General features: G+C 34.7%; 1 protein-coding gene across 4 annotated transcripts; it reads right to left on the minus strand.

The window, feature by feature from the left end:
- Nucleotides 1–9,186: 9,186 nt before the first annotated feature.
- Nucleotides 9,187–17,332, minus strand: LOC107826459 (homeobox-leucine zipper protein PROTODERMAL FACTOR 2). 4 transcript variants are annotated; one of them, XM_075255998.1, is made up of 12 exons: nt 16,969–17,332; nt 15,728–15,998; nt 15,398–15,515; nt 15,087–15,275; nt 13,964–14,398; nt 13,764–13,865; nt 12,656–12,859; nt 12,405–12,573; nt 11,482–11,753; nt 11,212–11,307; nt 10,602–10,988; nt 9,187–9,519 (listed from the first exon to the last, which is right to left on the minus strand). In XM_075255998.1, exons 2-11 carry the CDS (start codon nt 15,949–15,951, stop codon nt 10,614–10,616), a joined length of 2,184 nt encoding a protein of 727 aa, XP_075112099.1. In that variant the 5' UTR covers nt 15,952–15,998; nt 16,969–17,332; the 3' UTR covers nt 9,187–9,519; nt 10,602–10,613. The 4 variants fall into 4 exon arrangements, with proteins under 4 accessions (XP_075112099.1, XP_075112095.1, XP_075112100.1 ...); XM_075255994.1 differs by having other exon boundaries at nt 17,102–17,220; XM_075255999.1 differs by lacking the exon at nt 16,969–17,332 and adding an exon at nt 16,432–16,895.
- Nucleotides 17,333–25,164: the final 7,832 nt, after the last annotated feature.

Raw genomic sequence — 25,164 nt, forward strand, 5'->3', positions numbered from 1 at the left:
TGGTGTGAGAAACCCCAGACAAGGGTTTGGTAAATAGATCTGCGAGTTGGGATTTTGAAGGAACGAAGGAAAGGGATATCAATCCAGCGAGAAATTGCTATCGAACGAAATGGCAATCCAACTCTACATGTTTAGTTCGTTCGTGGAAGATGGGATTGCGGGCGATATGAATCGCCGCCAGACTGCCAGAGTGTAAAGGAACCGGCAAAGTTGGAGGAGTAGATAAATCAGCAAGGAGGTCGAACAAGCCAAGTGATCTCACCAGTCACCCGTCTCATGGATCGATACTCAGATTCATCGGATGACAAGGAGATGGAGATCTGCTTCTTTGATTTCCACGAGATGGGGCACCTCCAAGAGTAATAAAAAACCACTAATGGATCGACGAGAGTCTTTACAAGCATCCTAGTCAGCATCGCAAAAGGCGCTAGTAGAGAGAAGGATGCCTTGGCCTGGGTCTGATCGTAGATATCAGAGTACTCTGAGACTAGTAGAGAAATGTGAAAGAGAAGTCCTTTGCATAAATTGATTGAGGCAAAGAACGGCAAAGCAAATATCTGTCCGAGTATCAGCGAGATAGTTAAATTTACCCACCAATCGTCGATAAAGAATGGGATCCGCCATGGGTGATTCTAATTCAGCGTGCAATTTGGAGTATGGATCAAGAGAAGATGAGACAGTAGGCCCTTTACAATCAAATTCAACCAATAGTTCCAAGGTAAATTTACGTTTACAGACTATGTACCCTTGTTGTTCTCTGAGTATATCCATATCCAAGAAATAGTGAATATGTCCCAAGTTTTTGAATTTAAATTCAAAATCCAAAAATTTAGTAATATGTTGTATTTTTGTGGCATCATTGCCTGTGATTAGAATATCATCAACATATACTGCTATGATGGATACATGTTTGTTTGTGTGATTGTAGAATAGAGAATAGTCATTCAGAGAACTAGAATAGCCTTTGTAGCTTAAAGCACCTACTAAACGAGCATACCATTGCCGTGAGGCCTGTTTTAGCCCATAAAGTTATTTCTTCATTAAGCACACCTAATTAGGATTAGAAGGAGTGAGACTAGCTAGAAATTTCATATATACCTCTTCCTCTAGATCTCCATGCAGAAATGAATTGTTAACATCCAGTTGTGAGACTTCCCACCCTTTCTTGACAGCTACAGCTAATAAACATCTTATAGTGGTCATCTTGACCACTGGACTGAAGGTCTCAGAATAGTCAATGCCTTCATACAAAGGTATGTCTTCCTTGACAACCAACTTGGCCTTCAAACTTTCAATTTACCCATCTGATTTGTGCTTGACCTTGTAAACCCATTTATAAGGCAATGCCTTCTTGCTGGGGGGGTAAAGAGACAACATCCCAGGTGTGGTTGAGTTGAAGATCTTGAATTTCAGCTTCCATAGCTTTTCTCCATCCAAGATTTTGGGAAGCTTGTGTATAGCTGGTAGGCTCAAAAACTATGGAGATAGACTTGAAAATAGCCTGATTGTTGAGAGAAAGGGCTTCAAAATAAAACACATTAGGGTAAGAAACATGATGAAAATAGGAGGAGGTAAGATCAGAGAAATCAATGTTATTGCAGACATAGTCATTGAGATATGTAGGTTTCTAGGAAATCCTCTCAGATTTTCTAAGAGGAGGTGGTGGTATTGGGATTGTAGGTTGTGAACTAGTGTAATCAGTAGGATATGGAGTAGGAATAGGGAAATTTGGGATCTGGTAACAGATACAGGAGTTCCAGGATTATTAAGAGAAATAGGGGTGCTATTCTCAGAAGAATTTGGATAAATAAGGCCATGTGAGTGTGACTATGATTGATGGTTGAGTTGGGAGATAAGAAATTTTGATAAGTGGTTTCAGTAGTGGTAGATGAGTGAGGGAAGAAAGGATGAGGGGGAAAGGTGAGAACGAGGTTGGAGGAGCAGAAACAAAAGGAAAAATTGCTTCATGGAACTTAACATCTCTTGAGGTAAAGACCTTCTTAGAATGTAACTCTAGCAATTTGTATCTTTGTTTATGATGTGCATATCCCAGAAAAGCACAAGCTTGTGCTGTGGGATCAAATTTGCTTCCGTTTTGTGCTAGAGCAGAGGCATAACATAAGCATCCAAAGGACTTGAGTTGTTCATAATGTAGACTCTTCTTAAACAAAATCTCATAAGGTGTTTTCACTTTTAGAACTCTGGAAGGAAACCTATTGATTAGATATGTAGCAGTCAAAACACTCTCTCTCCAGTATTGGATAGGAACATGTGACTGAAAATACAATCATTTTGCCACTTCCAAAAGGTGCTTATACTTTCTTTCAACTATCCCATTTTGCTGGGGAGTTGCTACACATGAAGTCTCATGTAAGATGACTTGAGACTGAAAAGATACCTTTCCTAGTTCCATTGCATTATCAGATCTGATTCTTTTAACTTTCCTTGCAAATAGTCTCTCCACCATAGGTAAGAAAGATTGTAAGATAGTAAAAGCATTAATTTTGGAACTTAAAAAAAAGTCCAAGTTCCCCTACTAAAATCATCAACCATAGTTAAGAAATATTTATATCCATTGCAAGTGGTACTTTTGAATGGTTCTCATACATCAATATGAATAAGATAAAAAATTTCATGAGTTCTGATTTGACTCAAGGGAAAAGGTAATCTAGTTTGTCTAGCTTTTGGACAAATATCCACACATAATTGAAATTGGAAGGAAAATGAATGAACTGAAAATTTTTCATTACTGAAAATGGTAGATGACCCAATCTAGCATGCCATTAGAGTACATTAGAGATTTCTGTACTGGAATTAGAAACAGAACAAGAGACTTCACTAGGAACTAGAATGGAATCACTTTCTTGTGGAATTGAAAATACATTGGTATTTAAACTAAAACCAGAATCTATCTTAGGTGTGCTAGGCTCAGCAGGTACAATCCTCCTTTTAATTTACCAAAAATTTATCCTCTCCTCATTAAAGGGACCTGCATGATGCATTTAGTAGAAGTTAGATTGAGTGAGCAATGAAACCGGATATACAACTTATGGACTGAGAGTAAATTATATTTGAAAGAAGGAACATAAAGGACGCTTTCAAGAATCATATCAGATTGAATGGGAACAATACCTATGTGTGTGACATATAATTGAAATGAATTAGGTAGGCTAATATGTACAGGAACAGGAAGTGGATTTAAAGTTAAGAAACAACTTGAATAATAACACATGTGTTCAGAAGCCCCTGAATCAATGATCCAGGCTTTTGTGTTAAAAGCTGCCAAACAAGTTCCAGAATATTTAAGTATAGTACCAGCCACTGAATTTGCATTGATTGCAATTCCTGGTGTTGCTGTATTTCCAAGTTGTGCCTGCTTGATTAGGTTTATCAGCTCAGACACCTGTTCCTTACTGAAAAACTAAGTTTGAGATGTTTCATCACTGCTTTGAGTGCTCCCATTTTCACTGTCTTGTCCTTCAAATATAGCATTAGCGTTGACCTGTGTTGATCTGGTGAATTGAAAATCATCTGGAAAACCATTTAACATGTAACAATATGCCCTGATATGACCGGTTCTCATGCAATGTGTACAGTTGACATTAGGATTAAATTTTGCTTTCCTTCCCTTAGGTTTTTGCTGTGTGTTATTGACCTTTTGTGAGTTAGTCCATGACTTATGTTGTGACAGATTGTTGTATCTCTGTGGAGCCTTATCTTGAACTCTTACCATGAATGAGGAAGCATCAACATTGAACTATGGTCTTGCATATATCTCCCTTTGATTTTCATCTTGTAGAAGTAGTGAATAAGAAAAATCTATTCCGGGCAATGGATTCATCATAAGGATGTTTTCTCTAGCCTAGGAATAGACATCATTTAGTCCCATTAGGAACTAAATGATTCTTTGGTCTTCTAAGAACTTTGTGACTTTCCTTTTTCCATCACAAATACAGTCATAAGAGCATACTAGGTGAGAGTTGAGTGAGTCAAGTTCATCCCATAATTTCTTAAGTGCGGTAAAGTATCCATCAATACTGTTGTTACCTTGAATTGACATTGATATTTTCTTTTGCAGTTGGTACAACTTGGCTTCATTAGTTTGTCCAAATCTGTGTTCAAGGCTATTCCACAAGTCTTATGCAGATTTTGAATAGATGACATTGTCACCTATCTTTTTGAATAAAGAGTTCAAAAGCCAACAAGTCATCATGAAGTTTCATTTGCTCCATTGAGGGTGATCTTGTGCATCAGGTTTTGGCTCCTCACACACACCATTTATGAAGCCTATCTTGTTCTTGGCTGAAAGTGCTATAAGAATTTATCTCCTCCATCCTGCAAAACCTCTACCATCAAAAGGTGTGGTAAATGGACTCAAACCAGCAACATCAGACGAGTGAAGGAAGTAAGGATGGTTCACATCCTGTGAAATTGTTTGACTGGTTGAACCAGAGACAATGGGAGTAGAAGGAGTCGGAGGAGCTTTTTCTGTTTACATGGTTGAATACTAGATTTTGAGAGAAAAGAAATTGGATCAAGCTACTGCTGCTTTGATACCATGAAAGAAAACATGAATGAATTGTGGAAAATTTTCTTTGCCTTGATAATGTAAATCCCTATATATACAGAATTATTCTACTGTAAATAAAAAATAAATAATATTCCTATACACTCGTACTACTCCTATTATCTACTGTGTAATAGAAAAACTGTAAAATATTTTTTTCCCATATGCTCATGTGAGAAACACGTGAGTTTGGCTTCTTGGAAGCTTCCTTATGTACAACTATTTAAATGTTGATCAGACAGTTGAGAAGGAAAGATCATGAGCCTCCATGATTCTTCCACGTGTACGACTGAGGCAAAATTGATAATACACTTAGGGACTTCAACATAGAGAAGTCCGAAAAAACTAAGTGTGGCTAAGTGTTTGCCTGAAATTTTTCTTCTTCTTCCTTCTCTTTTCTGTGTGTCTGTGTGAAAATGGCTTCTTTCATCACTTAACATAAAGTATAATTGGTTATACATAATGTATATTCTTTAAAAATTTATTGTTTATATAAAATACACTGAGTATACATCAATTATCAAGCAAACCTCTGGGCAGGTAAAAAATGGCTTTGGAAAGGAAAAAGTACATTGGGAAGAAAATTTGTACTTGTTTACCTGCTGGACTATGATTTGATATTAAATATTCTACGGAGTTCAAACCAAGTACTCCCTCCGTTCCAGTTGATGTGAACCTATTTTCTTTTTGGTCCGTTCCAAAAAGAATGAACCCTTTCTAAATTTGGTAACAATTTAGCTTAAAGTTACAACTTTACCCTTAATGAAAAGCTTTTATAACCACACAAATACTCTGGGCCCCATTTGAACTTGTTTAGGACCACAAATTCCAAAAGTCTTCATGTTTTACTTAAACTCCGTGCCCAGTCAAACAGGTTCACATAAATTGGAACGGAGGGAGTATAACTTTTAGAAATGAGGACTAGCTTTTATTATACTTATTTTCTAGTAGCCAGGTAGTGTGGATTTCTCTGCAAAAAACTAGGTTGGAATACATGATAAGAAAAATGGATAGTAGTATAGGTGACATTCGAGCTGTACTGAGCCAAATTCGGCGCATTAAGGGTCGGTTCTACTGGTCCATGTTTCCGTTAATGGGCATGTCTGGGGTACAAATTGCATTTGTTAGCCAGTTATCAGACCGGTAATTAAAGAATAGTCATTATTTGCAAAGTCATTGAAAAACATTTATTATTTTATGTAGAGATAAAGTCTGGACAAAAATATCATAGCTGAAACACGGAAAGTTCCAACATAATATGCTGGATTATGGAGTTCTTGCGTATAAACTTTCAGTATGTTATGTTGGAGCTTCAGTATGTTATGTTTGAACTTCAGCACATTATGTTGGAATCTCATATGTAAAAAATTTGAACTCCAGCATATTATGCCGGACTTTTGAGGATGTTTTTGCTCAAATTTTATTTTTATATGAAAAAGTAGCTAAATTTCGATTATTTTTAAAACTGTGCCTAATTATCAATTAACAGTTGTGAATCGGGATATTTTTATTTTTTTTCCCTGTCTGAGGGCCGGTGGGTTTTGGGAAGAAAAGGGGGCCCGACACAGCCCCATCTACCCCTTAAGGGTTTTAGTCGAGGGGTCGACCGAGTCAAAGTTCATTTTCTTTTACATCTATTAATTTTTGCAAGTCTATATTATATAGTTTGAAGATGTTAAAAATTGTAAGTGGACACAAGCTTGAAATAAAAACAATCAAAGGCTCAATGAGCCTTTAAATTTTATTCAAATCGAAAACTTTAATTATAACAAGATTTTATACTATCAAGAAACTTCAAACTTCAAAGGTTATCGATCATTATTCGTCACTTCATCCATATTAACATTAGCAAAAAGTGGATCGAAATTATCATATTCTTCATTGTTGGAGTTGATTGTCCAGATGCAGCTCCAAGTGATACGATCTCTTCAAGGTTTTTGTCCTCTAGGCTACTACCTGGGCTAGTCTATCAGGCCCAATTGCTCGTCCGACACAACCCCCTTGTCCTAACCCCCTAGCTCAGTTCCCTTCACCCATAACCTTGGATGATCTAGTCTAGGTTTTTACTAGGCTGACTCGCACATAATACGAGTTGACCTAACCCACATGACACCTATATCCTAATCATCATAAACGGTTATAAATTTAACTGACATATTTTTGTGATTTAAAATGCCTATTGATTTTGGGTTCAAGGTTGACTACTTTGTCCTACTAACCAATTTATTAGTCCTAATATCATTTGATTCTCCATCTCCTTATAAGTTTTGGATTTTTCCTATATCTAATATTAAAAAAATTTCAAATTCGATTTTACTTGTTCAGTCAGTGTAAATTTTTTTGACACTTCTAAGTGGAGCTGTCAAATGGGCCAAACTAGCTCAGCTTAAACTCGGCTTCGCAGGCCTTTCGATTTGATGGGCCAGGACGATCCGTCCCGATATTTGAAATGGTCCTTAAAATGGCCTGTCCTACCCGTCCCTAAGAGGGCTGCAGACTAGGATAGGCCGACCCTTTATTTATTTATTATTTTTTTAATCTATAAGTATTTCATCGTAACTTAGTCCTCTAATCATGTGAATAACTTAAAGTTTGCACATGGTTGTATAAGAAGCTTAATATTTGACAAAGAATCTTGTAATTGAAATGCAAATTATTTATATTTCTAGCTTCTTCTTCTTTAACGTCAAGATAAATATTTTTTAATACTTTGTGTTTCAATGTCTTCTGGTTCAAGGATTCCTTCAATAAATTTATATGATGAGATCTCTTAATTTGGATTTTAGATCATGTGTCATCATAGCACCTAGAAATTTAAAATTAGTAGAATTTGCTTGCTATCATAGATCAACATAATTTTCTCATGATCTCCCAAATGCAATAATACATGATCAATTTATAATATGATGCTAGAATAATACGCCCCCTTAAATGCTTACAACTATATTGAGATATAGAGTAATATACCAAGTTTGGAATTACGTATATAGTTACAAACATATTCCATTAACAGTTGTTTATATTTTTTTTTACCCTTTTTTAATTTTATTCTTTAAATGTTAAATATTTAAATTTAAATTAAATTAGTATTTTAGCCCACGGGCTGAACCAAGCCCAACCTCGATCAAGCATTCGGTCAATTATCAATCCGAAAACTGGTTAGCCATGCTATTTTCACTTAATATTGACCCATCAACTATGTAAAAATTGCACGGGGCGCCCTATTTGGTCGCCCCCATTTAACCTATACCCATTTTTTAAAAACTTTTAACTTGTACCCACTTTTTAAATAACTTCAGCCCTCTTTCTCCTCCTCCTTATTTTGCAACTCACTCGAATCATATACAGGAGAATCTCAACTAAGCAGAAAATATTGAACTGATGATGTTGGTGTTGAGGTTCAGACGAAGTAACCTCCATTTTCATGTGGGGTGAGAGAAAATCCTAACCAGTTACTACTAGCATCATTATGACTATTACTATTATTATCATTGCTACTTCTGTGGCTGCTGCAATTGTTGTTATCATCATTCATAGACTTCATCTTCATTCAATTGTTGTGATGTTCTTGTAAGTTTGTAAAGTTTTTTCTGTGCTTCAAGGTAGTTCAGTTAAATGTAAATTAAAATTACAAATATTCACATTTTTCACAGAAGATGAGTCCTAACTTAGCGAAACAGATGGAACAAAAGGAGCTTATTTCTCAAATGAGAAGACACGGCACAATCCGGAGAAGACAGTACTCATCAACACGAAAGATATTCAAAGGAGTTATTAGTATCTAGGTTAACTAAATAACTTAAGCTCTAGAGCTGAAGTTCGACAGTTACAAAACAAAAACTTCAGCTCTAGAGCTGAAGTTCGCCAGTTACAAAACAAATTCGACAGTTACAAAACAAAAACTTCAGCTCTAGAGCTGAAGTTCGCCAGTTACAAAACAAAAACTTCAGCTCTAGAGCTGAAGTTCGCCAGTTACAAAAACAAAAACTTCAGCTCTTATAAAACAAAAACTTCAGCTCTAAAACTGAAATTCGTCAGTTACAAAAACAAAAACTTCAGCTCTAAAGCTGAAGTTCGCCAGTTACAAAACAAAAAGTTCAGCACACTTGGTTCAACACACTTGCTACTTCAGGCTCGTCTACTAGAATGCTGAAGTTTTGCGTGATTGTCTTTGCTACTTCAGCCCTGTATGCTGAAGTTATGCGAAAAAACGGGTACGCTTGCAATTTTTTTTGCAAAGCAGGCACAAATTAAAACATAACACAAAAAGCGGGCATAGATGCAAATGCCCCATTAACTATGAGTTTGGAATATATGGGGCTGGAGCTGGCAGTCGAATCCGCTATAACGTAGAACTCCTCCATAAGGGGAATCACCTAAATATGATCCTATTGCAATAAACTTATGTATTGATTTAGAAAATAGAAAATATGAACAAAGTATCAATTGCTTATAATTAGTGTAGATAATTGTTTTGCTAATAATCAAACTAATTTCTTCATTAGAAATAAAGAACAAATTTTCAAAATTCACAAAATATGAGGAAATTCTTCAAGAGCGGAGGACTTCCTAAATCAAAATAATGTGTGCGATCGAAAAAACACGATACTAAACAAAATGCATAAAATCATCTATATATTCTTTTAAAACAATTTAGATGGTTTTAAAAATAGAAATCTAAATAAAAGTGCAATACAAAAAAAAAAAAAAACTTGATTTGATTGATGGGAGTTAGATGAAAAAAGAGAAGGATTGCTTACATCAAAGTTAAGTTCATTAAAATTGTGAAGTCAATACCCGAACCTATTTTACACTTGCGGGATGGTGAAATGCTTCTGCTTGTTTTTCTTGCCAACAAACACCAAACAGCAAGGATTACTTGAGGTGCGTTCTTGACTACTTTCCCTTCTCCTCTCTACATATATGTATACTAAAACTCATCTTGAATTTGACTGCAGTATCCAATAAAATGGTTAGTTTGAGCATAATGAGCTACCAACGAAACTTGATTAGATTAACCAAAATAACATACATATACATATACATTGACTGCAGTATCCAATAAAATGGTTAGTTTGAGCATAATGAGCTACCTACGAAACTTGATTAGATTAACCAAAATAACATACATATACATGTACATATACATATACATATATATATATATACATATACATATACATATATATATATATATATATATATACATATACATATATATACATATACATATACATACATATACATATACATATACATACATATACATATATATACATGTACATATATATATATATATATATATATACATGTACATATATATATATATATATATATATATATATATATATATGAAAAATTCAAAAAATTTGTGGACTAAAATGAGCCATAAATATTTGTGTAGCTATAAGTCATCTCATTAAAGATAAGATGTGCATTTTGAAGTTAAAATGCTAAAGTACTAAATATAGAAATGTGTCCTTTTCTTAGGACTAACTAAAAAATAGTATCACATAAATTGGGACGGAGTGAGTAATAAAATATTTGATAAATAACACCATAATTTACGGGCAAAGTCTAAACTAGAATTTGAAGTCATTAAGTTCTTCACATCTAGTATCGTGTAATTTTAAAAACATTTTACATGTATGTGTGTAATTCTAGTCAAAATCAGTGTATTCAGTTGAACTCGCTCCATACACGTTTCCCTTGAGCGTTTGCCGATGGAAATTTTTACATATTTGATGTGCGAATAAAGTCTTACATTTATCGTTGAAAAGAAAAAGAAAATGTTATATATCAGGTGTGTGGATATTCAGCTAAAAGGCCTTTTAGGACTGTGTGAGCTTGTTAAGAGTGTCTTTGAGCCGGCTTATTCCATCAGTTTTTCTACAACATTTTAGAAAACTTCTCATTTTCTTTTTGTGAACACTTAACAAAGAAAAGCTTTGTTTTACACAAAATTTTCCAAATAAATTATCCAAACGCGTATATGATGCATCTTAACAGATAAACTTATATAACAAAGTGTTACCTCAGATTAGCATTATGCGCTTTCGCATACTATGGAAGCTTTGATCCTTTCAACAGTGCATTTGATGAGACTATTAACAGTTGCAACTGATCCAAGCGATAGTTTCGCTGTTGGGACTGAATCAACTAATATCTGAAATGCAACAGTGAGTAACGAACCACCCGCAGCATTAGTCTCAGGATTAATTCCAACTCCATTAGTTGTAGTAGAACCATCAGGGAGTATTGCAAAACCAGAAGGCAAAAGAGCCACATAGTCAGGATCACCACCACTTAACACCACATTCATTGCTGCTATATCAACCGGCGCGTAAATAACATACGAGCCGGTTGAATCAGTGCAACTCTCTTGGAGTATCAACATATTATTCTGGCTTGAGTTTCCACTCTACAAAAAGAAATTAAATTCACAATTTCATTAGCATTTCTTGCTTATGATATAAAATATTGTGATGTCAAGTAAGATAATTTTTGATAGCCACCTCGTTAATTAGAAACAAAAAATGTGTAACTAATTATTTGATCCCCTGCCCGACAAGAAATTTCTGAGAAATCCCACATAGTGGGGTTTTGGGGATAGAGAGGCATATATATAGAATGAGAGTACTTACATTAACGCGCAATAGAGAGACACTGTTGCCAGAATTACGACCATTTGCAATGTGTGCCATTTCTTGAGCTAGGCCACCATTTGAAAGAATATCCCACTGCACACAGTTTAGGAATCGTAGTAAGCTCAGTTGGTTAGTTACTAGAACTTTCACCTTGTTGGTAAGGGTTCGCTTTCTTACCATATAATTCCCTTCTCCTACCCCTATATTTAACAAACAAAATGAAAATGACGTGCATGTATGTAAATCAATTGCTTCATCAATATTTACCTCATTTCTTGAATTCTCATTGCGAAGAAAGTCAAATACTCTCTTTGTAGGAACTGGCAGCCAAAATGAAGTTGCTGCACTCAGTACAATACCAGGAGGTCTTCCTGGATCATCTATACTCTTCCTAGTCATCACTCTCACATCATCAGCACCACTTCCAGATAATGTTGTCCATGTGTGAGCCGTTGATGCACCAACGCCCGCACAAAAACTCATCACCATTCTCTCAGCAAGTTTTAACGTACTTTTTCTACCTTCTGGACTTGTAATGACTGCAGGGAATTAAACAAGAGAAATCATGATTTCAAGAAAATTGTCTCCAACTACTCCCTCTGTCACATTTTATATATATGGTGTGGTTCAGAGTAAGAGGGTTAAACTACTTTGTTTTTTATAGTGAACTTGGACATAGAATCTTCGGATTTTTCAAATTAAAATCTGAACATGCTCTTCCTATGCTAAGATTAGTATTCCCTCCATTCCAAACATGTGAACTTGTTTCCTCTTTGGTATGTTCCAAAAAGAATGACCGCTTTCTAAATTTAGAAACAATTTAACTTAAACTTTCAATTCTACCCTCACTGAGAAGGTTTTATAGCCATACAAATACTCTTGATATTTTTAACACCACAAGTTCAAAAGAATTGTAGCCATACAACTGTTATGACTTGTTCAGGACCATAAGTATTAAAAGTCTTCATTTCTTTCTTAAACTCTATCCACAACCATATAAGTTCACATAAATTAAAACGGATGGAGCAAAAAGGATAAATAAGTTATAATATTCATAACATTAGAAATTTATTATAAAAACTCGGGGGGTTTCTTGACTCTACAATTACTAGTAGTGCCACATAAAGTATAACAAGAGGAGACTAATTTTCTTACAATAAGAAAATTTAAAGACTTGTAATTATACGTACCATCACCAGTTGGGATGTTATTGGCCATTACACTAGCAAGTCGTTCACATTGTCTATCTAATGTTGCTACCCATCTTTTAGCACCAAATGCCATGCCTGAATTCACAAGAGGTCTATAAATACTGTTGACAGCTCTATCGTCCACCTCAACATGTTCGATCCACGTTACCTGTTATAACCGATTAAATTAGATTTAAATATATTGAAGTACAATGTATGGTGTGAGTATAAAATTTTAGGAGTGGCTTTACCTTGGAGTAACCATTTGGTAATTCTTGAATTAGACAACCAGATGGCCTTCTTCTACAACGTGACATTACTGAAGTAGGGCGCAAATTGTCTAAGGAAACATCAACTACTGCCCAAGTTCCATCAGCATGTTGTTTGCAATATCTTACGAAATAGTTTTCACGAGTTGGAACAAGTGGTGAGGGGACTTGGAACTCAGCTGTCATCTAAAAGTGAAATGTAACAACAAGACATCCATTAGAAAGTAAAGTACAGCAAGTTGATCCGAATATTATCCCAAAAAAAAAAAAAGAAGAAGAAGAAGAAGATACTCTAGCCGAGATACTCTAATAGAGAATAAGATTTTTTCTCATTTTAGGGATGTCAAATTAGGGTAAAAAATGACATGTCCAAACTTGGGTGAGTAGATTACCCCATCTAAAAAATTGGGCTAAATTGAGTTACACATGTAGCTCAAATTGCCTCATTAAAAACACTTATCAAAATATTGAAAAATAATTTTGAGCTCAAAATAAATAAAAGAAAATGCATTTAATAGTTTGATTTTTTCCATTAAATAAACTACAAAAGACAAAAAAAACTACAGAAGAACAAACAAATAAATAAAATTATTGATCGCGAGTTGAATAATGACCAATTATTTAGCTCGAATTAAGGGAGAAATTAAAAAATAACCAAATTTACAAGTGGTAATTTAAAAATAGCCACAATTTCAAAAGTAATCGAAATTTAGCCACTTTTATGTAAAGATAAATCTGAACGAAAACACTATTCAAAATCCGGAAAATACTCCACCATAATATGTTGGAATTCCAGTATAATATACCGGTCCAGCATATATGCAGGAAATTCATACACAAGTGCACCAATCTCTAGTATATTATGCTGGAACTTTCCGTGTTGCAGCAAAATAGTGATTATTTTTTAATGACTTTGCAAACACTCCAAAAACTAGCTAAGCCATGCTATTTTTACTCAAATTAACCACACATCTTGATTTAAGCAAATACTGGATGAGATATGATCCAACCCATTTATTATTTTAATCCACACAAATACAGTCCAACCCACTCATCTACGCACCTTTTAATCCCTAATATAATTTCTTACCACTTGCAAGGCTCCATTGTAATTTCCTGCGACGCCAGTCGATAAGACTTCCAAAGTCGTTGCTTTTGATACTAGCCCAGCGAAAAAACTTGTCCATTGGTTCTGAAATCATTACGACATTTATCATTAATTAGTACTTAAAATGAAATGTTGAAGACCAAAATAATTTCATAATCAAGACTATATAATACAATTCCTACCACATCCATCAAAATTTCCACTAAATTAATGTGATTCATAATGACAACGGCCGATTCTCGTGACGCTTCAGATTTTAATCCCAATGACATTGGTCCAACCCCTCGAGGAAATGTCCGAGCATATTCCTCCTCACTTAAAATCTCAGCGGAATTTTCTGAACTTTGAATCCACAAGGGCTCTCTAGTTTCAGCCAATCTAATTAATTCCTCCATTGCTGCAACAGCGAGCTCAATTATCATTGGTTTATCGGCATCTGTTGAGCCAGAAATTGATCTAAGAAGGGCACCACCATTGTACATTTCTCCTAATTGATGACCAAAATTTGCCACTCCAAGATCAAGTGAACGAGTTGGTGGTATAGGAGAAGGAAGTTGAGGATAATTAAGCATTGGTTTCCCAACATATTTTGCTGCAATCCCAGATATCCTGTCAATCTACAAGTAGAACCATAAATTTTTTTTAATGATGTAATTAGTAGTGATACATATAGGACCATATATTCATGAGTCAAAATAAGTGAAAATTCTAGACTAGACACAACAGGTTTGACAGAACCCACTACGTCTAACTTGGACCGTATATACATTAGCGGTGGCAAAATAAACTTATTCTTTTAATAACCCGCCCGACCAGTTGGATTATGACTTGTTTGTTGACTTGACCAAATGGCTAAACCCGAAATGATCCATCAAAGTGTGGAGGAAAACGGGTTAAAATAAGGGATTTTAACACAAATAGCCCGTATACATAAACTATACACTGAATATACAAGTTATATACATATGGTACATGAATTATGCGTCTGTCAACTATTTTTAATTTAAGTGATAAGGTGGCCAGCTATTTGAGTTAATTCTTATTAAAATATTGCAATTGTCAGGTTGAAGGGCAAATCCATCTTAACCTAATCCACCTTGACTCAGACAAACTTTGGACTGATTGGGTCATTTCGACCCGTTTATTAATTTGATCCATTTTTAACCCCCTAAATTTGATTCAACTAGCTCTTTTGCCACCTCTATTATATAAACACACGCATTTGTGGGACAAAAAAATGACATTTATAAACAAAACCTAATGACTCTAAATTCTAAATTCGCGTTATAGCTTTTGAAAAAGTACCTCTTCTCTTAGACGAGCATTTTCAATCCTCAAGTGCTGCTCATCAAATGACATCTCGCCTACGGCAGCCGGCCCTCCACAATTTGGACATGTAGCAGTGCTAAGTGCTTCTTTATACCTTATGTTTTCGGCACGAAGTTTTTCATTCTCATTCCTCAATTGTGTGTTCTCATGGCGTTCGTGATGAGCCTGGCAAAATGAAGAAAACAATGTCGTTGTAACAGCTATTACATTGAATGCTGGCATTTAATGACATTTTAAATTTTACGTTTGGAAAATTGATGCACAAATAGAAAAGACTAGCTAATTACCTTCATTTGAGTACGCTTGTTTTGGAACCAAAACTTAATTTGCAAAGGCTCTAACCCTAATCTTTTCCCCAACTCTTTCCTTTGTTTATCATCTGGATGAGGGCATTCTTTGAAAAAACTGTCAAATGACCAATTGATTAATTGCAATAACAACAACAACGTCAACAATAAACCCAGTATAATCCTACAAGTGGGGTCTGAGGGAGGGTAGATAGTACGCTGACCTTACCCCTACAGTGAATGTAGAGAGGCTGCTTGCTGTAGACCCTCGGCACGAGGAAAAATGAAAATTATTTTTTGTGAAATTATGTCAATATAAAAATTGCTTACGCTTCCAATTCTTGAATTTGATGTTGTGTATGCCGATGGTATTGTTTTTTCTTGGGACGTTTATTAGGATCTTGATCGTCTCCTGAAGGGGCTAACTCCGTGGTATCAGCGCCTGATTTGCTCTCGAATTCATCATCTCGAATCAAGTCCATCTCGTTTTCTGATGTTTTATGGCTCAAATCTAGCAAAAAATTGTGGCTATCGAACATGTTTTGCTGAAACATCTTGATGAACTTTTCCTTCTTTGCAAAGCTAACTAAGGATTTTTAATCTGCGCCGAAACAAAAAAGAAAAATAAATAAATCATCTCTATGAATACACCAAAAATAGTACCCTAGTAGTAGATCTTAAGAAGTACAAAAACTCAAGAAATTAATGAAAACTAAAATATTAACATGTACGTGTATATAATTAGCTTAAAACCTTTCAATTAAAAATGTGAAGAAGTGCATCTTTGTTTCCAATAATTTAACTTGAATGATCTCTATTACCTATAATAGCTCAAGATCCAAACAGATCCCAAGAATAGGAAGAAAAATGATAACAAAAGGGAACAGATAAACATGCAAGAATATAGAGAGTCAGTCAAGCCGCGGCTATAACCACTTTTTTTATTGGATTTTTGGATAGTGAAAATTGAACTCGCACCTATTGATTCTCACTGATACTACTAGACCGTAAAAGTTGGTTTTAAAATGACTTACTTTTTTCGAATTGAGCTTTTCAAGAAAAACCAAAACAACCCTACATCTTGTTTCCTCTACCTTCAAGCCATAGAACAATTTCTATCTCCTTTAAATATATGTAGATAGTGTAATAGGAGATATTTTTTTTTTTTTTGCTTTTGGTTTTGACTTGTTTAGAAGGTTAGGGCATATGGTTTTGTATAGATAATATTCTCTGGTTTTATCCAAGGAAAAAACTAATGGGAAAAACTAGAAGTAAAAAACAAGGAAGAAATGTCTCGGTTGTAGGAAGTCAAACAACGAAATTTGGGAAAAGACTGAATTGAGAAAAATTTAGCAAAAAAACAAAGAGAGAGTTGACATAGTGTGAACTCGAAAAACTGCTTATTCTTTTTCACTCTTTTTTCTTATTCACATTTATGTACTCAATATAACGTCTACGAGTATCTCGGTACACTTCAACTTCACTGACATTTCTCATTCTGCAAAAAATATAACGGAAAAAAATAAAAAGGGTAAGTCAGAAAAAAAGAAAAACGAATAAGTGAAACTTACTACTATAACTACTATGAGCACTAATTTTTGAAGCCTTGTAACGAAAGCAAGAACATGTTTTTTTGGAGTATTAGGGTTAGAGGAATAAAAGGTTATATATGGTTAAATCTGGTTTTAAGGCAAAGGGTTATACCATTTGGAGAGTGAAAAGGTAGATATGTTCATAGGTGCAAACACATTTCTTGTGACTAGAATTTAAGAAGAATACTTGGACAAAGTATGAAAAAGAAAGAAGATAGAATTAATACAAAGAGAGAGAGAGAGAGAGAGAGTAGAGGTGCTTTGGAGAGGGAGAAGAGAAGGTGAAGAAGGGAAAAGGGAAAGGAAACAGGTGGAGAAGATGTGGCAGCAAAGGAGTTATTGCAAAGCGTATTGAGAGGATGCAATAGCATTTATGGCTGCTAGAGGTGTTAATGTTGTTGTTGAAGAGAGGGGGCGGGGGGGGGGGGGGGGTTGGCAAAGAGAGTAGTTGTTCAAGTTTTTTGCTTTCTAGGGTGATGTTGAAACTTATATTGACTATGGTTCAATAGTTTATTATTTTGGTACATAAATTTATTAAAATTCAACAAATATTGGATTTTGAATTCGGAAGGGAACCTTGATGTAATGGTAAAGTTGTTGAATTCGCCATGACAACAATAACTAATACTTACAGTAGGTTATTTACATTACACGCTTTAGGGTGCGGTTCTTTCCTGGACTCTAAAGGTTGCGATTATTTCTCAAACTCTGCTTGAATACGGAATGCATTATATATCGAGTTGTCGTTAATTGAATTTTAAATTCATAAGTTAAAAGTACAATGAGTTCGACACCTAAAACCTTAGTACTGAATCCGCTTATATCATTAACAAGAGATTTTGACTTTTTAATCATGAGAATGGAAAATCCTTCAATATTGAAGCTTTAGACACCCAACGGTTAAAAAAAAAATCCTCCACATATAGGAATATGGTGACACGGTTTACAGCTTCTTCACTCATAAAGCAGACACCATACAGCTCAAATTTTACTGGATTCACGCCTCTCCAAGATTTCTTCCTGCATAATTTCGATACACTTAAGGATCGTTTTCTATGAGAGTTAAAAGATAATTAATCACGTGATTAAATTTGAGATGAGTTTATCCCATATTTTGTTGGGATAAAATCGCGGTATAACTAATCCCGGGATTAGTTATTCCGGAATTGTAGTATTTTTTATCCCTATAAGAGGATGGGATAACTACTCTTGGGATAACTTGTTTCCAACCAAACAAACCCTTATCTCTCTACTGAAAAAATAAAAACAAAGAACCAAAAAAAAAAAATCATTTTATACGTACATACATTTATTTCTGTTGATCATGGATTATGTTCACCTAGTCTCTCTATTTATCATAATGCATTTCTTGTTGATCGTGTAAATTTGAAAATGATCACCTTAATCAGAATTCATAAGTGAGAAATATTTCTTCCAACTAATTATTATGTCGTTAAATGGACATTCCTCCGTACTTATGTTTTTGGAAAATTTAGAAGGACTCAATATATTGGTATCTCGCTTCGCATATAAGCTTTTCAATACAAATTTAATTTATATACACCAATTACGTAAAACATTTACTCTATTATTAATGTAGTTTATATTTATAACTAGCAGTAACATGTTACTTACCTTATTTTAGGTAATAAACTTACATTTAATACAAGAATTTCATATAATTAATTTATAAATGATTTTCAGGTGACATATTTAATATCTTTCCGTACTTTATCATGGTGTTTTGTTCCCTAATCATATGTAGATTATCATTTATCCCTTCTTATTTATTCTGTATTCATGCTATAACAAAGTGAAGAATGCTACTTTTTGACAAAATTGACAACTTTAATTATTCAGTACTTCATAATTCTCATTGTATCGTTTCTAGCACGGTCACAGTAGGCCACATACCTAAAAACATTAATAATTACTTAACGAAAATTGATAGCTTATTTCTGTACTTTATTTTGGAAGCCTATTTATCTAAGAAAATATAGAAGGATAGAAGGGGGAAAAGAGGCTTGAATATTGACTATCGGTTTGATGGAAATAGCGATTTTTTCTCACCACCGTTTCCCTAAATCCAAGATTCAGTTGAACACAATTACTAGAGTTAAATGCGTTCTATAAATGTAGAGTATGATGGCGATTTCGTTTTTCCTTATAAATATTTCCTCAGATATATTTGAGTTACTTAATATGATCACAATCCTTCTTTCTTATTTATATCCGTACTAAATAGAAGAAACCGCGTCCACCCACATCTAAATGGAAATAAGATAGTAAGTGATAAAGCACCCTCCACCTTCAATTTTGAGGTTGCGAATTCAAATTATCAAGGGAGCAAAGCGGGAAACTCCTGGAAGAAAAACAAATGGAAATTTGAACAGTTAATGTGAAAGTTATTTCTTTCTAGAATGGCAGTGCATCCTTTCTAAATTAATTGTGCAAAAAATTAACGGGACAGGGACACAGTGCGTAGCCACATAAAGTAAAGGGTATCAGTTAAACACTTTGATCGAAAAATTATACTGAGTTTATAGAAAACTATATTATATATGTATAGGTCAAAAATAACTTTTTTATAAATATATATTAACTTTTGAACATTCTTTGTAAAATTTCTGGCTCTGCTGATGCAGGGACAACAGATATTTTTGCATAGCCGACCTTTTGACTAAGATCAAGTGTGTGTTGAGTATTGACATTTTGATGATTAACAAAGTATGACTAAATGTTCAAAGAACCAAGTCCTCAACGTAGGTGCTTAACTGTTTTGAAGAACTAGCTCCTCAGGAGAAAGAATCAGCTCCTCATGATTGTACTTGCACGTCTCTACAAGACAGTAACTTTATCTCAAAGTTGTCTAGGTCTGAGTTTGGTGGAAGAAGGCTGCTATAAGTGATAAGGGTCATTGCTCAAAAAGATACGGATAATTCAATCAGAGATAAAAGTCCCAAAGCTTGTGAAATCCTTGGAACAGTAGGAGTCCTATCAAAGAGGAAGCTGACTATGAATAAGACTCTTAGAAGATCTCAAGTTGTGTTTTAAATAGGACCGACTTTGAACTTCTGAACTATCCTTTTACACATCAACTAAAGAGTCGTAAGTCATTTACTTGTGTTGAATACTTGCCTTGTATTCTTCCTAAGTTAGTCTAGTGAATGTATTTTAGAAAATTGAGTTGTAATCAAGTATCATAAACAAATAGTGGGTTGGAGTGAGTATTTTGCTTTACAAGTTAAAGTAACTTGTGAATTAAATAGGAGTAGTAGGAGTACTGGAGAGTATTTAATTATAGTCTTGTAATTGATACATTTTGGTTCATTGTTCAAGTGGGGTTGGAGTTAAAAATCCTACGTGGCAGGTCGTTATTTTTGCATCTTTTGAGCCGGGTGATTTTCATGTAAAAATCGTTGTGTTCATTTTATTGCTTGTTTATTTTACGCTTAAGGAATACAGTAAAGAGTCAATCTATTTAGTAATCCATACCGACACTAAAACTAACAATTGGTGTCAGAGTGAGTTCTCTCATTTACACGGCTAACACCTAGAGAGATCTTGGAAGCAAGATAAGTGCTCCACTCGGAATTAATGAAGGACAATCAACCACCAGGCCACCCATGTTCAATGAAAAATATTACAGTTGGTGGAAAGCAAGAATGGAAAACTTCCTGATAGCTGAAGACTATGAACTATAGACCATAGTCAACCAAGGTCCTTTGATTCTTATTAAACAAAATGCACAAAATGAAACAGTTCCTAAATACCCCTACGAATTTGTGGCAGCAGATTTCAGAATGATGGAGAAGAATACAAAGGCTAAGAAAATCCTTATCTTTGAACCTGGTCCTGATGAGTACAACAGAATTTCTGTGTGCTCTATATTGATACCCAATTGTTCCCTCATATATTTCAAAATGCATACATACTTTTAAAATAATGCATGGACATCAACCAGTATTTTTCCATAATTTTTCTGTAATTTTTAAAGTATTTTAATTAATTTATTCTAGTATTTTATTATCCAAATAATTACTAATTGCATCACAAACGGTTTTATGATAATTTTATTGCTTAATTTTATCATTTCTATTTATACTAGGCTTTAATTATTTCATGAATAGCCATATGTACATGTTAGGGTTATAATTGCAGTAATTTTGCAATAATGGCCCCATGTGTGCATAATTACCTTATTTCACAAGAAAATAATATTTTATATTTTTATGATACTAAGAGATTATCTTAAATCATTTTCATGCCCAAATGGTATTTTTATTGTTTCTAAATTATTTTATTAAGTTAGCCTCTTTCAATTAATTTTTCGGACCTAATTACTGAGCCCAATTATTAACCCACTGCCCTGATCCAATAACCCACTTAACCCAGATTTGATCCTGGCTGTTGATCTCAGAAGATCAATGGTCCAGGACAATCTTTCCTTTTAATTACCCTAACTTCCTAAACCCTACCCCATTCTTCCAAATCCACCGTCCTTGAAACCCCTTCCCTCCTCTCTTCTCTCTCACCCCCTTCTAACCCTAGCCCTCCGTCACTATTATCCCTCTCGATTCATCGGTTCTTTCTTCAATTTCAGGCCTTATCCGGCATCATATCTCTACAGGTTGTTCAATTTTCATGTTACTTGATGGGATCTTAAGGGATTCGATCCTGATTTAGTTCAAATCTCTCATCTTTTCGATTAATCTGCCTATATTCAACCCTATGTCTATGAGTACTATCACTTTAGTGTTTTCATGACTTCAAATCTCTGGTTCAAACCAGATTTTCCACCTCTGTTCATTTTTTAATATAAACTTAGTTATTTCTGGTTGAATCCGTTAGATCTCTTTAGATCTGAAGGGTTTTGAGTTTGTTAAAGTTTTTCTATTATTATCAACCGATTTCATTTTTTCCTAAAAGCTAGGGTTTCAATTTTTCTAAGAGATTTCTGCAAGATGTTTTAAACATTTAGGCATTTTTCAACTCTGGTTTTCTTCTTTGCTTTTTTCGACTGATCTTACTGGAGTTTCATCTCTATGGCTTTACACCTTAGGGTTTTCAATTATCTGACTGTTTGTTATAATGTTTTTCCTGCTTACCTAGCTCTGTCAATTAACGTATTAATTGATTTACTTGCCTAATTAGGGTTTGACATTGTGCTTCTCTATAAAACTGATATTTCCTTATAGGATTTTTACCCGTTCTTTCCTTATGTGTGATTAATAATTGATACTACCTCCCTTAATTCCTCTACTGGTATGATTTTTGTGTTTTAATTGATCTCTGGACTTACTACTTACCTTATTTAAACCTCAATCTTGTATGGTGATTTACTCCGTGTGAGATTCTCCTTAATTTAAGGGATACTTACTTAATTCTGCTTATTAATTGATTCATGTTAGCCCTAATTGACTGATTAACTGATCTCTTTGCCTTATTTGTGTTCAATTGATTTACTACCTTATTTGTTTGATCTATTGTATGCTATAAAAGCCTTTCATTGTTCTGACACACGAACACACTTAGAGGGAGATAGAAATACACACAAACTCTTATTCACACACACTTTCCATTGTAATTCTTTCTGTTACTTATGTTTGTTGTACTGTCTAGCCGGCTGAAAACCAAGGCTAGGCCATTGGATTCAACTTGCCTTCACCTTCCTATTTTCTATCTCTTAACTGGTATGCCCTTATTTCTATTACCATAATCTCTTGATACTTGCCTCTTAGTCATCTCAACTACTATGCTCCCGTTCCTATTCTCTATGCCTTATATGATTAGTTCACTCTGAACCTCAACATGTGCATGCTTATTATATGCTTCTTGTTTATTTTAACCAGTATGCTTTAGTCTTGTTACCTCTTTGTCCAATGTGGCTGTGTGGTTAGTGTTCCAACATGCTCCTGTTTTGCCCTATGTTTCTCTAAACTAACCTGACTTAGGTCCTATCCTATTTTGTGTGATAGCATGTTCCTGTTTGATCCATGACACTTATTTACCCATTTCTCAACTAGCACGCCCCAATTCCTATCCTGTTTTATGTGCTGATAGTCTGCCTTAGCATGTTCCTTATCAACTCATGATTTCTGCGTACTTCTTTCAAGAATAATGTGCTTTAGATTATCACTATATTTTCTGTATGGCTATTTGATTAGTCATTTGCCTTAGCATGTTCCTATCGGTTAAATACATGTCTATATGATTCCATTTGATAATAGTTAATAGACTAAATCAGCTCCAGCAATGTGAAACATTGTTTGTGACTCCGTTCTGTCTATGATTCCAGTGTTCCTGTTTTGTTTAACTACTAGTAACTAATCTAAATCAATCTACTGAAACATGGTCCAGTTCTGTTTGCAACTTGTTTCTATTCAATTCTGAAAATAAACTATTTATTTTTTCTTTCTAAACTATCCCCTATCCTTGCATACTATTTTCCAACTCTTACTCTTAGTTAATCAGGGTCCTGCCACCCCAGTGTGAGCACTACTTAGGGTCCATGAGACTCATTTGAACTCTAACACATTGGAACTGGTTTTCCCATCCTTTGGGAATCTTGTTGAACATCTGATTCTGGTGTGAGCATTGCCCGGGGTCCCTAAGGCCCTTGGGAACTTTGATACACCAGGAACCAGCTTTATGTGTTATGGATGGGCTACCTGTTTAACGGAAAATAGGAATTTCGGTCAAAGCTTATTTTTAGAAGAACTCGGGTTACTGATAATCAAATAGAAATAGGAATAATTAATGTAAATAACAACTGAATAGAAAGCAAAGTAAATCAATATATTCCAATGGTATTTCGTGTCCTTACAAATATTCTTTCCTCACATTTTATAGCTATTTCTAAGTAATACGTTTCTCTCCTTTCATAATGGAGTAATTATGGACAATTAATAACATTTAATGTAACGTTATAATTGGCAATCGTAACTATTTCAATACAGATTCTATAACGTTTTCCGTAATTAATGCCTATTAATTACCAATAATACGTATCTAAACCCTTTGGCTATTTAGGTTCATTCTTCCGATGCTTCTCCAAAATATCAAGAGGTTCGAACATGTATTCCTTTGGGCTTTCTTGGATCTTTACCCATGCCTGCTAAAGCTCGTGCCTCTTCAACTATTCTTCGCCAACTATCATTCATTTACCTATCCACGTGTCATGACATATCATCACATAATTAATTCGATATATTAACTTGAATTTTCCCAATACAGATAGCCCCCCACTTGCCATTTATTCATCAGTAGAATATTTGGGAAGTGGAGCTCATTAAAACGGCAATTTTTGTCGCCATTATATCTTCTCTAGAACTAACGCTTCATATGTCACTTCCATTTAATGCTCGTGACGCGTGGCATCTTCTGATTGGTTCTGCAACTCTTCAGCGTCTTTTAGGGATTTTTTTGCAGCTTCATCAATTACGAAGCAACAGTTTCCATCATCACACTTTTTTCTTTGACGGTTGCTTCTGAGTATAAATATAGCTTTTGTCTTTGTCCCTATCTTAGAATATTCACTATTGTTTTCTTCTTCCTCGTACAGTCATGTCTTCTTCAAACCCTTACCCTAGAAGAGTCCCATTGTCGATGAACTTCCTCTTGCTCCTGTTAGAAGTAGAAGAGGAGAAAGATTGCGTAGTTTAGGATCTTCATTTGTAAGGGGTGTTTCTATACCTCCAGTGAGTTCTACCCCTCTTTCTAGAACTAGGGGTTCTCTCTCACACAGGCCTTCATCCAGGAGTAAAGATTCTAATGAACCAGTTCATGAGCCTTTAGTAGATGAGATTGTTCCTTCTAAGCTATCTTTTTACACTGATAGAGTATCGATCAGAAACCAAGTTTCTTCTATGTCTTCTTGAGATCGTGTTGACGTTTACCCTTCTCAAATTACCGAAGGTTTAATTTTTGTTGTTCGTAAGGATTGCCATTGGAGGCCTGACTTCCCTATCATTATTCTTAATGCTAACCAAAGAATTACATCGTACATGACTGGATTTTCTTTTGTGTATACTTATCCTTTTACGTTGAATTTTAAACCCCACACATCGATCATGTTATTATCGAATTCTATCGTTTTTTCAACATTTGTTTAGAACAGATTGGCCCCATTGTGTGGAGGGATGTTGCTTGTTTAAGGCACTTAACAAGGTTGGC

This window comes from Nicotiana tabacum, chromosome 1, assembly GCF_000715075.1.
Source record: "Nicotiana tabacum cultivar K326 chromosome 1, ASM71507v2, whole genome shotgun sequence".
NCBI classification, from domain to species: domain Eukaryota; kingdom Viridiplantae; phylum Streptophyta; class Magnoliopsida; order Solanales; family Solanaceae; genus Nicotiana; species Nicotiana tabacum.

Excerpts from the sequence above, each read along its gene's own strand:
- LOC107826459 (XM_075255998.1), bottom strand. The coding sequence starts at position 15,951 with ATGTTTCAGCAAAACATGTTCGATAGCCACAATTTTTTGCTAGATTTG. Across the intron at positions 15,276-15,397 it reads ACAAGCGTACTCAAATGAAG|GCTCATCACGAACGCCATGA; the intron begins GTAATTAGCTAG and ends TCATTTTGCCAG. Across the intron at positions 11,754-12,404 it reads TAACATCCCAACTGGTGATG|TCATTACAAGTCCAGAAGGT; the intron begins GTACGTATAATT and ends AATTCCCTGCAG.